Source organism: Oryctolagus cuniculus, chromosome 17, assembly GCF_964237555.1.
Source record: "Oryctolagus cuniculus chromosome 17, mOryCun1.1, whole genome shotgun sequence".
Classification (NCBI taxonomy): Eukaryota; Metazoa; Chordata; class Mammalia; order Lagomorpha; family Leporidae; genus Oryctolagus; species Oryctolagus cuniculus.
Genome location: NC_091448.1, coordinates 35,195,102 through 35,209,448, shown reverse-complemented (window position 1 = coordinate 35,209,448; position 14,347 = coordinate 35,195,102). Strand labels below are relative to the sequence as shown.

Genomic DNA, 14,347 nt, shown 5'->3' with positions numbered 1-14,347 from the left:
CATACTTATAAACAGCTATGCCCACAGTATCTGCCCTCCCTCTTGCCAGCCAGCCCACAACTATAAACTGTGTGACACTCAAATTTATCTACCTCCAAAGAATAAAGGGCTGAATCAACCCTGTCTGGATTCGAAAAGCACAGGGCACTGCAATACTGGCTGCATAACAATGTTGCAATCCTGCAGATTACTCCAGGATGGACAGGGTGTATCCTAGAGGACTGAGGCAGTTTCACAGCCAGCAGGACCACAAACACAGCCTCCAACATAGCTCAGAGAGCCTCCTCCATAAAAGGGCACTCCATCCCTAAGGCTCTTAAATGCAGCTTCTGTGTTAGAAAAGGCCTGAAATTAAACAATGGAATGCAGTTTGGTAATTAAGGTAGAACAAACATTTACGTGTTGCTTTCTATTCAATTAATGTGTAGGATAAACTCATTTGTTACCCATTGCTGTCACTTCACAAAAGGATTGTGTATATTTTTAATTTGAAGCAGATGCGATCTTACAGAATAAGAGGTAGATCCCATCCTGGCTAAATAATCAATCCACAGATGATATATGCAGGTTTATCAGCTCCCTAAGATTGCACCTTGGGAACTGGAAAGTCTAAAAAGAAGGAGATGATTTCTTAGACTTTCCACTGTTCCACATATAAAGCTTCACTGGAAAACCACACATACCCACAGCCAAGGCAGGCAGCTTACCAATTCAAGGAAACAAAGTCGCAATGAGAATGGTTCTGTTAGGAACACCTGGTGTGAAGAGCCGTCCACCCAAGGCCTGGGAGCAAAGGAATGATGTGACCTCCAATAGTGGCCCAGTCCCAAAGTTGCTTCTCCCCTGACTCCAGACCAATTTACTGAATCATTTGGCTGCCCACAGTGGGAAATGAGGCTTTCTTTTAATTATATGAGATATTACTTAAATCTATGAACGATAAAAATCTCACTTACCAGGCTGTATCTTCCATAAATATTCCCTCTCTTTCTAACTGCATAAATAATTCTCCTCCTGTAAAGACAAGACATGAGAAATAAAAGAATCTTTATTTCCAATCCAGTTCTAATGAGTTTGTGCTTTCCTTCTAACTGTAATTAGAGACATAAGCCCTTTGGGCAAGCATTGGGGCAAGCAGGTTAAGCAGCTGCTTGCAACACTGGCATCCATACAGAAGTGCTGGTTCTGATCCAGCTCCCTGCTCATGCACCTGGGAAGGCAGTAGAGGATGGCCCATGTCCTGGGGGGGTCTCCTGCTACCCAAGTGGGGAAGTCAGATGGAGTTCCTGGCTCATGGTTTCAGTCTGGCCCACCCCCTGCTGTTGCAGGCATTTGAGGAGTGTGAACCAGAAGATAGAAGATCTCTCTGTCTCTGTCTCTGTCTCTCCTTTTGAGGGTCTGTGCCACATTGCCCTTTAAATAAATTAATTAAAAACAAAAGACAGTCCCTAAGACATAAAAACAATCCTAAAGCATACATTTTCAAACTAAGTCCCCAGGTCTCTATTTTTAGCAGAATTCTGATTCCTCTGTGAAACTTTTAAGTTTAAAAACTAGAAATAATTTGGAATTTACATCTACAACCTTGAAAGTGTGTGTGGATTCCAGACTTGAGGTTTAAAAAAAATAAAAAAACTTGACTGAAATCTAACATTTTACCTATAGGCAGAAAAATGTTAATATAAATTAAACTATCTTCAATAACTTTAGTGAATGCTAATATTCCGTATTTTCAGAACCCTTAAAAAACTGAATGAACCTGGCAGAGGCCTTGTAAAAAGAATGGCACAAATACATATCAAAATAATGATAATAAAGGATTATATACACTGAATAATCTTAGAACCCGAAAGTCCACAATAAGGTAAATAAATGAATAAATTTTTTAAATGGAGAAGTGAAAGTTCTTCATAACAGTAGAGTGCTATGTGATAAATGAAGGGGGCAAAATAAAATAGGAAACATCATTTGGCAAACATCACAATTACTGCAGGCAAGAATCAATGGATACCAAAACTGAATATGAAAGCTTGATGAAAGATGAAATATTTATTGTTAAAAGATGCTTATTGATTACAAAGAGAAAACTCTACCTGGAAAAAAAAAAAAAAAAAACAGAAGACACCAATCTTATACACATGACCAAAGTGACTTTTACCACTAACGGGACAAAGATATCAATGTCATGTATCTCCTGATCTCAGGCACTGAGGACACAACGTCACTTCAATAGTCCTGCCAAAACACATACCTTGAATCCAATCCTAAAGAACTGGATAAACCTAAATTGAGGCATTCCACAAAACCACCAGCCTGTACTCTTCAAGATTACCAACATCGTTAAAGAAAAAGAAAGACTGAAGTACTATTCAGATTAAAGATTAAAAGAAACTAAGGAGAGAGATTACTGTATCAATGTTAATTCCCCATTTTAGGTAAATTAGTAGTTATATAAGACACTGCCCTTTTTTTTAGAAAATAAACCCTGCAGTTTTAGGGATGAAGGCAAATCATGTCTGTAATACTCTCAAACAGTTCAAAAAAATAAAAAAAAAAAAATCACACATCTGTATACATACAGGTATATGTGTGTGTATATATGTGCATTTATACAGATACATATAGAACGATGTATAAACTAATCATATATGGTAAAATGATAGTATTTAGGGACTCCAGGTGACAAAATTAAGGGAATTCTTTTTTTAAAAGTATTTGTTTTATTTAAGAGACAGAGTGAGTTAAAAAAAAAAATAGAGGAAGAGAGAACTCTCATCTTCTACTGTCTCATTCCTCAAATGTAATGGGTAACAGGGCTAAGCAGTAGGGCGGGAGCAGGTGGTGAGCCAGGGACTCAATCCAGATTTCCCATTTGGGTGGCAAGAACCCGATTACTCCAGCCATCACTACTGCCTCCCAGGCTCTGTACTAGCAGGAAGGTGGAATTAGGAGCCAGACCCAGCCATTCCATCTGAGATATGGGCCTCCTAATCACTGCTTACCTGCTCTGTGTAAGTCTGAAATAATGTCAAAATAAAGTTACAAGAAGGGCAGGTGCTTAGCTTAGTTGTTAAGACTAGTTAAGATGCTCATGTCTCACAATGATATACTTGGGCTGAATGCTCAGCTCTGGTTCCTAACTCTTAGCTTCCTACTAATCCAGGCCCTGGGAGACAGTGATGATGGTTCAAGTAATTATGTTCCTGCCACTCAGGTGAGAAACCTGGATAGAGTTTCAGGCTCCTGGCTTCAAGCTCTTCCCAGAATATTATAAGAATTTAGGAAGTGAACTAGTAGATGAGAGTACTCACATTTGCTCACACTCACTCTTGCTGGCTCTCTGCCTCTCAGATAAAGAACCATTGTGAAAAGCCATACGAAAAAAATGGCAATAGCCACTTTTTAAAAGTTGCTAGGGGGAGCTAGTGTTGTGGTATAGAAGGTAAAGCTGTCACCTGCAGTACCCACATACCATATGGGCGCAGGATCAAGACATTGCTGCTCCACTTCCAATCCAGCTCTCTGCTATGGTCTGGGAAAGCAGTGGAGGATGGCCCAAGTCCTTGAGCTCCTATGCCCATGTGAGAGACCCAGAGGAGGCTCCTGGCTCATTGCTTCTGATCAGCCCAGCTCCAGCCATTCAGCTATTAGGGGAGTGGACCAGTGGATGGAGGACTTTTCTCTTTTTGTCTCTTCCTCTCTTTATGACTCTGCCACTCAAATAAATAAAGAAAATATTAAAGAAAAAAAAAGTTGCTAGGGTTCGCTGTTGTAGTGCAAAGAGTTAAGCAGCCATCTGCATGCCAGCATCTCATATGGATGCTAGTTTGAGTTTTAGCTGCTCTACTTCTGATCCAGCTCCCTGCTAATGTGCCTGGGAAGGCAGCAGAGGATGGCCCATGTCCTTGGGTCCCTGCACCCACATAGGGTGACCTGGAAGAAGCTCCTGGCTCCTGGCTTTGGCATGGCCCAGCCCTGGCTGTTGTGGACATTTGGAGAGTGAACCAGCAGACAGAATCTCTCTCTCCCTCTTTCTCTCTCTCCCTCTCTCTGTAATTCTGCCTTTCAAATAAATAAACCTTTAAAAAAAAGTTGCTAAATTCTGCAGCTTTTGTTCCAAGTTCCAAATTATTGCAAAAATCTGTTTCTTAGAAAACCGAAGTGTATTTGCTGGAATCAGACACCTATGCTCTAGAAATGATATGTGAAGCAAAAAGTTCCTAGGTGATGGTAGGCCTTGGAAACCAGATGATTTCCAATGCAAACTGTATACTCTGTCACTAAGGCTACACTGCACTAAAAATTTTTTCTATTTATGGGTCTAGTATTGTGGCATAGGTTAAGTCACCACCTGCTACACCAGCATCCCATATGAGCTCCAGTTCCTGTCCCAGCCATCCCACTTCCAATCCAGCTCTCTGCTAATATGCCTAGGAAAGCAATGGAAGATGGTCCAAGGGCATGGCCTCCTGCCACCCATGCAGGAGACCCTGGCTTTGGTCAGGACCAGGCTATTGCAGCCATCTGGGGAGAGAACCAGGAGATGGAAGATCTCTCTCTCTCTACCATTCAAATAAATAAATAAACCTTTAAAAAATTTCTATTTAAAGATGCAACTTTAAAAATATTCAGTATTTTAAAACAATATTCTCAGTAAGTTCTTCCATTTCAGTTTAGAAACGAATACAGTAATGGTTCATCTGAATTATACAACCCTATCCTTGTACAATTTGACAGCTCTGTATCAATTAGGTGTTTTTTTTTTTGTTTAGTGACTGATTATAAAGAGATTAAAATAAAATTTCACAGATGGGAAAACACTGAACTTTTAAGTTTCTTTTATTTCATCTGTGTGCAAAATAGAAACATCTGGTCACATCTGAGTTCTTCACTTTAATGTATTCATCAATTTCAAGAACTATTTGATCCCAATGAGATAAAGCATTTTTCCACTGGAAAATAAAGTTTTGACTCAGTTTCTGGAACAACTGCAAATAATTATACCAAACTGTGTACTGACCACTGAGATACTCAAGGATGAGGTAGAGTTTTCCACCGGTCTGAAAGGCATAAATTAAATCCACAATGAAGGGATGCTTTACTTCCTCCAGAATATTCCGTTCTGCTTTTGTATGAGCTGTATCCTTAGCATTTCTTACTATCATTGCCTAAAGGAAAAGAGATGATCTATAAGAACAAAATAGTGAACATTTTAATACTATAGTAACTGGAATATCTATATTGTGCTTGTCTTGTCAATACAGAATAGTTCCCACTAGAAACTCTGATGAAATAATGGAATACATTCATTTCTTATACGTATTTGTACTATTTGAATTTTTTTGCAGTGAATAGATAAATGAAAACCTACAGATACAACATTTTAAGAATCTGTAAACAAATCAAGTTTAAGTTAAGTGTCTACTATGCTCCAGGCTCTGTGCCAACAAAGCAGAACTAACACAAGAAATGCCTTGTCTATAGGAGCCCAAAGTCTCAGAGGAAAAAGACAAGTCAATAGAGGTAAGCACAAGGCACTGTGGGTGAATGGGGGATTCCATTTGACCTAAAAAGAAGTCTTTCTGGACGTGGTGCTACCTAAGGTGCACCATGAAAAATTATGCAGATGTTAAACAAAAGCAGAAGGTTAAACAAAAGGCATTCCAATGTCAATGAAGCCTGGGAGAACAGGACATGTCTGAGGAGTCTCCCAGGATTTCAGTATGGTTATGGTGGTTAGAAATTAGGCTGGAAAAATCGCCTTCTATTTCCTGGCCATCTTGGCAAATATGTTGGAAAGAAGAAATGCTCAGATAAGTGAAATGAATAATCTTTGAGTTTAAGAACAACAGTTCTAGCAGCAGTGTGGAGTTTCAGAGAAGAAATGCAATTACAACAGTAAACTAAACTCCTCTTGAGACTTGTAACTAAGAAAATGAAAGCACAAAGAAAATGTTAATTACTGACTTACTAGCTATAAGAAGAATGATGATACTCTGATTTCTCCTTAAGTAATCAAACAATGCTATCCTTCAACAACATGAAATGTAAGAAAAAATTTTGGGGAGAAAAGATGAATTATTTTGGACATGCCTAAGTCTAAGTTCCAGGAAGTTACCCCAATGTACACACCTAGTATTATGAAAAGCAAATACACAGGGTTATTATTTGCAACATTATCTGTGGGGCTGGCACCATGGCACAGCAGGTAAAGCTGCTGTTTGCAGTGCCAGCATCAAGCATCCCATATGGCTCCTGGTTCGAGTACCAGTTGCTCAACTTTTGATCCAACTATTTGCTAATGTGCCTGGGAAAGCAGTGGAAGATGGCCCAAATACTTGAGCCCCTGCACCCACGTGGGAGACTCAGATGAAGTTCCTGGCTCCTGGACCCATTGCGGTCATTTGGGTAGTGAACCAGCAGATAGAAGATCTCTCTCTCCCTTTCTCCACCTCTGTCTCTCTGTCTCTCTGTAACTCTGTCTTTCAAATAAATAAACCTTAAAAAAAGTACACATTATCTGGGGCTGACACTGTGGCACAGCGGGTTAACACCCTGGACTGAAACACCGGCATCCCATATGGGCGCTGGTTCTAGTCCCAGCTGCTCCTCCTCCGATCCAGCTCTCTACTGTGGCCTGGGATGGCAGTAGAAGATGGCCCAACTCCTGGGGACTCTGCACCCACATGGGAGAGTTGGAAGAAGCTCCTGGCTTCTGGCTTTGGATCTGCGCAGCTCCGGCCATTGGTGGCCATCTGGGAGTGAACCAGCCGATGCAAGACCTCTCTCTCTCTCTGCCTCTCTGTAACTCTGCCTTTCAAATAAATAAATAAATCTTTAAAAAAAAAAAAAAGAAGTACACATTATCTGTAAAACTGAAACACTGAAAAAAAAAAAGTGAAATACTGCAAAGAAATGAAATACCCATAAATAAGATAATGGCTAAAACCTACAGAACCTATACAACAAGTAAAAACTTCAATGGTTTTGTCATTCATTTTTTTCTTAGCTAATATTGCATCTATAAAATGGAGATTCTGGTTTATGAACCACATTAATGTTTTACACTGTAAAAATAGAACAAAAGCAATAAAGACAGGGGTGGGGCTGGCGCCGCGGCTCAATAGGCTAATCCTACGCCTTGCGGCGCCGGCACACCGGGTTCTAGTCCTGGTCAGGGCGCCGGATTCTGTCCCGGTTGCCCCTCTTCCAGGCCAGCTCTCTGCTGTGGCCAGGGAGTGCAGTGGAGGATGGCCCAAGTGCTTGGGCCCTGCACCCCATGGGAGACCAGGAGAAGCACCTGGCTCCTGCCTTCGGATCAGCGTGGTGCGCCAGCCGCAGCGCGCCGGCTGTGGCAGCCATTGGAGGGTGAACCAACAGCAAAAAGGAAGACCTTTCTCTCTGTCTCTCTCTCTGTCCACTCTGCCTGTCAAAAATAAAAATAAATAAATAAAAATAAAAGACTAAAAAAAAAGACAGGGGTGGAAAATAAAACTGATTACAATAGAAACATATAAATTTCACAGAGTATCATATTGATAACTACACCGCAGAAGGAGAAAAAAGATATATAAGTAACTTTCAGTCTTTACACCCATAGTGACCTAAAAGTGAACATTAAAAAAAAAAAAAAAAAACACCACGAAGAGAGAGAAATCTTAAACTGGGGTCAGAGTTCTGGTGCAGCAGGTTAAGCCTGCTGTCTGCTACACTGGCATTTCACTGTTCCACTTCTGATCCAGCTCCCGATAACACACCTGGGAAAGCAGCCTAAGGTAGCCCAAGTACTTGGGCTCCTGCACCCACTGGAAGACCAGATGAAGGGCTTAGTTCCTACCTTCAGCCTGGCCCAGCCCTGGCCATTTGGAGAGTGAACCAGTGGCTGGAAGATCTGTCGCTTCCTCTCTCCCTCCTTCCCACCCTCTAACTATGCTTTCGAAATAAATAAATCTTTTTTATTTTTTTAAAGATTTATTTTATTTATTTGAAAGACAGAGTTACACAGAGAGGTAGAGACAGAGAGAGAGGCCCTCCATCTGCTGGTTCACTCCCCAGATGGCCGCAATGGCCAGCGCTGCACCAATCCGAAGCCAGGAGTCAGGAGCCTCCTCCGGATCTCCCACATGGGTGGCAGGGGCCCAAGGACTCAGGCCATCTTCTGCTGCTTTCCCAGGCCATTGGCAGGGAGCCAGACTGGAAGTGGAACAGTCGGGATATGAACCAGCGTACATATGGAATTCTGGCATTGCAGGCGACAGTGCTACCTGCTATGCCACAACGCTGGCCCCAGGTTTTGTCTCACAAGGAGACAACAAAAAGCAAGTTAGAAAAAGAAAGAAAAACAAATCTAAATTAAGATATTATGCCAAAAAACAATCTGGGTTCAAAAAATGTCAACGTCATGAAAGATTTAAAAAAAGATGGGAAGTGACTTTATAATAAACTGAAGAGACAGAAAATTCAACACAGAGGCACTGGTTTGAGTCCTTGCTGCTCCACTTCTAATCCAGCTCCATGCTAATGGCCTGGGAAAAGTAGTAAAAGATGGCCCAAGTACTTGGGCCCCTGCCAACCACGGAGGAGACTCAGAAGAAGCTCCTGGCTCCTGGTTCCAGCCTGGCCCAGCTCCAGCAATTGTGGCCCTCTGGGGACTGAACCAGCGGATGGAAGGTCTCTTTCTTCTTTCTCTTTCAAATAAATAAATAAATCTTAAAAAAAAAAAAAAAAAAAAAAAAAAGCCAAAACTTCAACATAATATGTACCCCCTGATTAAGTCCTATATAGTAAAAACAAAGCAGCTATAAAGGATATTGAGGCAACTGGAAAAATCTCAATTTAGACTATAATATATCAGAAAACAGTATTTTTTATACACACACACACACACATATATATATATGCTAGATTTCCCATATATGATATTTATTCTACAATCATAAAAATGCCCTTATTATAAAAGATACATCCTTGGGGCCAGCACTGTGGTGTATCAGGTAAAGCTGACGCTTGCAGTGCCAGCATCCCATATGGGCACCAGATCGAGTCCCGGGTGCTCCACTTCCCATCCAGCTCTCTGCTATAGCCTGGGAAAACAGTAGAAGATGGCCCAAGTCCTTGGGCCCCTGTACTCGCCTGGGAGACCCAGAAGAAGCTCCTGGCTCCTGGCTTCAGATCTGCTCAGCTCTGGCCATTGGGGCCATCTGGGGAGTGAACCACTGGATTTCTCTCTTTCTCTCTCTGTCTCTCTCTGCCTCTGCCTTCAAATAAATAAATAAGAATTTAAGATTGAAGTGTTATGCTGTCCATAACTGACTCTCAAACTGCATAGGAGAAAATGTAATTAAATTTAAAAACTAAATATAGGGGCCGGCGCCATGGCTCACTTGGTTAACCCTCTGCCTGTGGTGCCAGCATCCCATGTGGATGCCGGGTTCTAGTCCCGGTTGCTTCTCTTCCAGTCCAGCTCTCTGCTGTGGCCTGGGAGGGCACTGGAGGATGGCCCAAGTCCTTGGGTCCCTGCACCCGTGTGGGAGACCAGGAGGAAGCACTTGGCTCCTGGCTCTGGATCGGTGTAGCGCTGGCTGTAGCGGCCATTTGGGGAGTGAACCAACGGAAGGAAGACCTTTCTCTCTGTCTCACTGTCTATAGCTCTTCCTGTCAAAATAAATTAAAAAAAAAAAAGCTGAATATATATATATGGGGGCAAAAAGGGGCCAACAAGGAAAATATAGCAGAACATTAACAAATGATGAACTTAACACTATGCAGATCTTTGGAAAGCTTGAAAATGTTCAGATATATTACTTCTGAACTGCTCAGGAGGTTGGAATTATTCAAATAAACAATTGTGAGGAGACCTGAGAAGGGAGAGACTAAAGTAAAAAAGTAGAATCACAGCAGTCAAGAAACCAGCTTCAGAATGTTGTGGCCAATAGTTTTAAAACAACAGAGAGGATTAAATTAAGGATAAGCTAACTATAAGCGAAGACCACTGGACTCAGTATTTGGGAAGTTGGTGATGACTTAGGAGTTACGAATGTCACTGAAACAGTAGAGCTGTGAGTGAAAAAAGAATACAACATGAGACAGAAGACAGGAAGATGGACTCTACTCAAGATTTCAGCTGTGAAGAGACGAACATTACAGTAGCTACAGGAAGCCTTGAAGCCAAAGAAGGTTTTGTTTAGCTAAATACAGCAGAGACACGAATACAGTTACAGAAAGAAAGAAGTCAGGGGCCACCCTTAGGGCACAGCATGTCAAGCCACATCCCACATGAGAGTGCTGATCCAGCTTCCCACTAACGTACCCCAGAAAGCAGACGATGTTTGCAGAGATCGCGGTCTTTCCCTCTCTTTCTCTGCCTTTCAAATAAATACATATACACCTAGGAAAGAAGAAAAGAAGGGAAAGAGAGAACAAGGAAGGGAGGGCGGAAGGGAGTCGGGATAGAAGATGGAAAATTGAAGATAAGAGACAGTGAAGTCCCGGAACAGACAGAAAGCGATGGTATCCAGAAGACAGAGGGCTCAGTCTCAAAAAGGAAGAACACATTTTCCCCTAAAACTGGAGGCCATGAAGGATGGACAGGTGGAAACAGATTAATATGGTGCTGGGGTAAGGACTAGAACAGGATGCTGAAGGAAACCAAATTGGATAATCTCAAATAGGAAGACAGACAGTGGGCTAAAAGAGTGGAGGGACTGAAAGTAAAGGTTCTAAAAGTTGCAGAGAAGAGGAACAGTCTGAGGACCTGTGGGAAGCTGTGGGGGAGTACTGACAGTCCACCTGAGTTGAAGATCATGAATTCTGTCCAGCAGCAATCCACTGGTTTATGTGATTTTTGTCAGTAAGGCTCAGTAGATGAGGAACAGGAATAAAGGAACTGATTCAGATTAGGACTGTCCTGGACATAAGCTCAATGGGAATAGCAACCGAGTGAAGTGCCGCAGTACACTGACTCGCCTAAATTCAGAATAAAGTGAAATATGAAAAAAGGTTACTTCACCAGGGAGGGAGTGAACCAGAAGATGGAAGATCTCTGTCTCTGTCTCTCTACCTTTCAAATAGATAAATCTTTTTTTTAAAAGCAGAGTGACAGGGCCGGCGCCGTGGCTCAATAGGCTAATCCTCCACCTTGCGGCGCCAGCACACCGGGTTCTAGTCCCGGTCGGGGCGCCGGATTCTGTCCCGGTTGCCCCTCTTCCAGGCCAGCTCTCTGCTATGGCCAGGGAGTGCAGTGGAGGATGGCCCAGGTGCTTGGGCCCTGCACCCCATGGGAGACCAGGAAAAGCACCTGGATCCTGGCTCCTGCCATCGGATCAGCGCGGTGCGCCGGCTGCAGCGGCGGCCATTGGAGGGTGAACCAACGGCAAAGGAAGACCTTTCTCTCTGTCTCTTTCTCCCACTGTCCACTCTGCCTGTCAAAGAAAAAAAAAAAAAAAAAGCAGAGTGACAGAGAGAGAGGGAAAGACAGAAAAATCTTCTATCTGCTGGTTCACTCCCCAAATGGTCACAACTGCCAGAAGTTGGAGCTTCTTCTTGGTCTCTCCAGTGAGTGCAGGTTCCCAAGCACATGAGCCATCTTCCACTGCTTTCCCAGGCACATTGGCAGGGAGTTGGATTGGAAGTAGAGCGGCCAGATCTTTAACTGGCACTCATATGGGATGCTGGCATCGCAGGTAGCAGCTTTATCCACTATGCCACAATGCCAGCCCCTCAAATAAACAAATCTTAAAAAACAACAACAACAACAACAAAAAAAAAAACACAAAAAAAACTCACACAAAACCTTCAGAGGGATAAAGAAAGATATTTTAGGTTTTTTTTTTATTTTTTTTATTTTTTGACAGGCAGAGTGGACAGTGGGAGAAAGAGACAGAGAGAAAGGTTTTCCTTTTGCCATTGGTTCACCCTCCAATGGCCGCCGCGCCGATCCGAAGCCAGGAGCCAGGTGCTTCTCCTGGTCTCCCATGCGGGGGCAGGGCCCAAGCACTTGGGCCATCCTCCACTGCACTCCCTGGTCACAGCAGAGAGCTGGCCTGGAAGGGGGGCAACCGGGACAGAATCCGGCACCCCAACCGGGACTAGAACCCGGTGTGCCAGCGCCGCAAGGTGGAGGATTAGCCTATTGAGCCATGGCACCGGCCGATATTTTAGTTTTAAAGTACAATATTATGGAAAGAAAAATCAACAAGGCGCTCTGGGGAACCACAAACATGACAGATTGAGGAGGGAAAAAAGGAGGTGCTCACACTGTAGCATAGCAAGTGAAGTCAGCATCTGCAGCACTGGCATCCCATACTGAAGTGCCAGTTCAAGTTCTGGCTCTTCCACTTTCAATCCACCTCCCTGCTAACGCTAATATAGACAGTAGAGGATGGCCCCAAGTACATGAGTCCCTGCCACCCTTTTGGGAGTTATAGTTGGAGCTCCTGGCTTCAGATCGGCCCAGCTCCAGCTGTTGAAGCCATCTGGGGAATGACCAGTGGATGGAAGACCTTTCTATCTCTTCCTCTGTAACTCCGCCTTTCAAATAAATAAATAAATAAACTTTAAGATTTATTTACTTATTTGGAAGGCAGAGTTACAGAGAGAGAAAGAGACCTCTTGCTCTTTCCTCTATCTGTATCTCTTTCAAACTAATAAATAAAAAAAAACTTAAAAAAAAAATTCCTGGAACTAAAAGACTGAAAACTTTAATATTAAAAGAGTAAAAATCAGGGCTGGCGCTGTGGTACAGTGGGTTAAAGCTCTGGGCTGAAGCATCCCATATGGGTGCTGGTTCTAGTCCCGGCTGCTCCACTTCCAATCCAGCTCTCTGCTATGGCCTGGGAAAACAGTAGAAGATGGCCCAAGTCCTTGGGCCCCTGCACCCACGTAGGAGAGACCCGGAAGAAGCTCCTGACTCCTGGCTTCGGATTAGCACAGCTCCAGCCGTTGTGGCCATCTAGGGAGTGAATCAGAGGATGGAAGACCTCTCTCTCTGTCTCTACCTCTCTCTGTAACTCTTTCAAATAAATAAAATAAATCTTTAAAAAAAAAAAAAAAGAGTAAAAATGAGGCAGGCATTTGGCACAGTGGATAAGAAATCACCTAGGATGTCCATACTCATAATAGATTGCATAATTCAGGTCCCAGGTCCCCCACTTCTGACCCAGCTTCCTGCTAAAGTGTAACCTGGAAAGCAGCAGATGATGGCTTAAGAATTTGGGTCCCTGCCACCCATGTGGGAGACCCTGATTGCATTCTGGGCTCCTGGCTTCAGCACTGGGGAGTCAACCAGTAGATTAAGATATCTCTCTCTTTATTTCTATCTCTGCCTTTCAAATAAAATGAAAAGTAAAAATTTTCTAAAAAGAGTAAAAATAAAGTAGTAAGAGTCAAAGCAACATATATCATTACAAAATTTTAGAACACTGGAAATACAGAGGAAAAAAAATAATGTTTAGGAAAAACAGACTATGTAAAATGGATTAGGAATCAGAATGCCAAGGGATTTCTCAACAGAAACTCTAAAATACAGAAGAAAATGGGTCAAAAGTCTGACTCAAAATGATTTCACCTTCAAAACCATACCCAATCAAACAAGTATAAAGGTACAATAAATAAATTTATAAATATGCAATGGTTTTTAAAAATATTTATCTTTGGGGCCAGTGTGTGGCACAGTATTATGGGCGCAAGTTTGACTACTCCTTTTCCAATCCAGCTCTCTACTATGGCTTGGGAAAGCAATAGAAGATGGTCCAAATGCTTGGGCCCCTGCACCTACATGAGACCTGGAAGAGGCTCCTGGCTCCTGGCTTCCTATGGCCCAGCTCCAGCCATTGTGGCCATCTGGGGATTGAACCAGCAAAAGAAAGACCCCTCTCTGTCTCTCCCTGTCTGTAACTCTGCCTCTCAAATAAATTAAGATCTTTGAAAAAAATTTTTAACTTCATGCACACTTTCTCACAGCTTTTATCCAAATGAGGGAACAAGAGCATAAACTAAGACAAGGACAAAGAAACTATGGGATTCAGGAAACAAAGAATCCAACGCTGAAGGAGCCAAGAGGACTGCAAGGACTGTCACGATGCTAGAGCCCTGCAGTGACTGTGTGCTGACAGCCACCAGCCCAGACGCGAACGGGTAAATGGAAGGTTCCTAAAAGGATATCTCTAGGAAAATCAATGAAACTGCAGCTTATTTAATAAGTCTGACCAAAGAACATCAGACTGAGAGGTGTTGATAGCTGTGGGATAACACTGTAGATTCAAAGAAAATGAACTAAAAATGAGAGGACAGAGAGAAGGGAGGGATGAGTGAGAGATTAAAACCCCTAACTATCATAACTGGAAGTGAA

The 14,347-nt window shown here is 42.7% G+C and overlaps 1 protein-coding gene across 18 annotated transcripts in view; it reads right to left on the bottom strand.

Annotated features, from left to right (window-relative positions):
* The window catches only part of RPS6KB1 (ribosomal protein S6 kinase B1), a 222,813-nt gene that overhangs the window by 193,369 nt on the left and 15,097 nt on the right, over window positions 1-14,347 (bottom strand). For 17 of the 18 annotated variants that reach the window (XR_011383241.1, XR_011383242.1, XM_070059928.1 and 14 more), the window contains exons 5-6: window positions 5,021-5,168; window positions 957-1,014 (exon numbers count right to left, since the gene is read on the bottom strand). Coding sequence is in view for 16 of the 18 variants with exons in the window: in XM_070059928.1 (XP_069916029.1) it covers window positions 957-1,014; window positions 5,021-5,168 (206 nt within the window). In the remaining 2 variants the exon portion in view is untranslated. Of the gene's footprint in view, window positions 1-130; window positions 346-956; window positions 1,015-5,020; window positions 5,169-14,347 lie in introns of those variants that run through there. The other variant, XM_051824395.2, reaches the window with a different exon arrangement.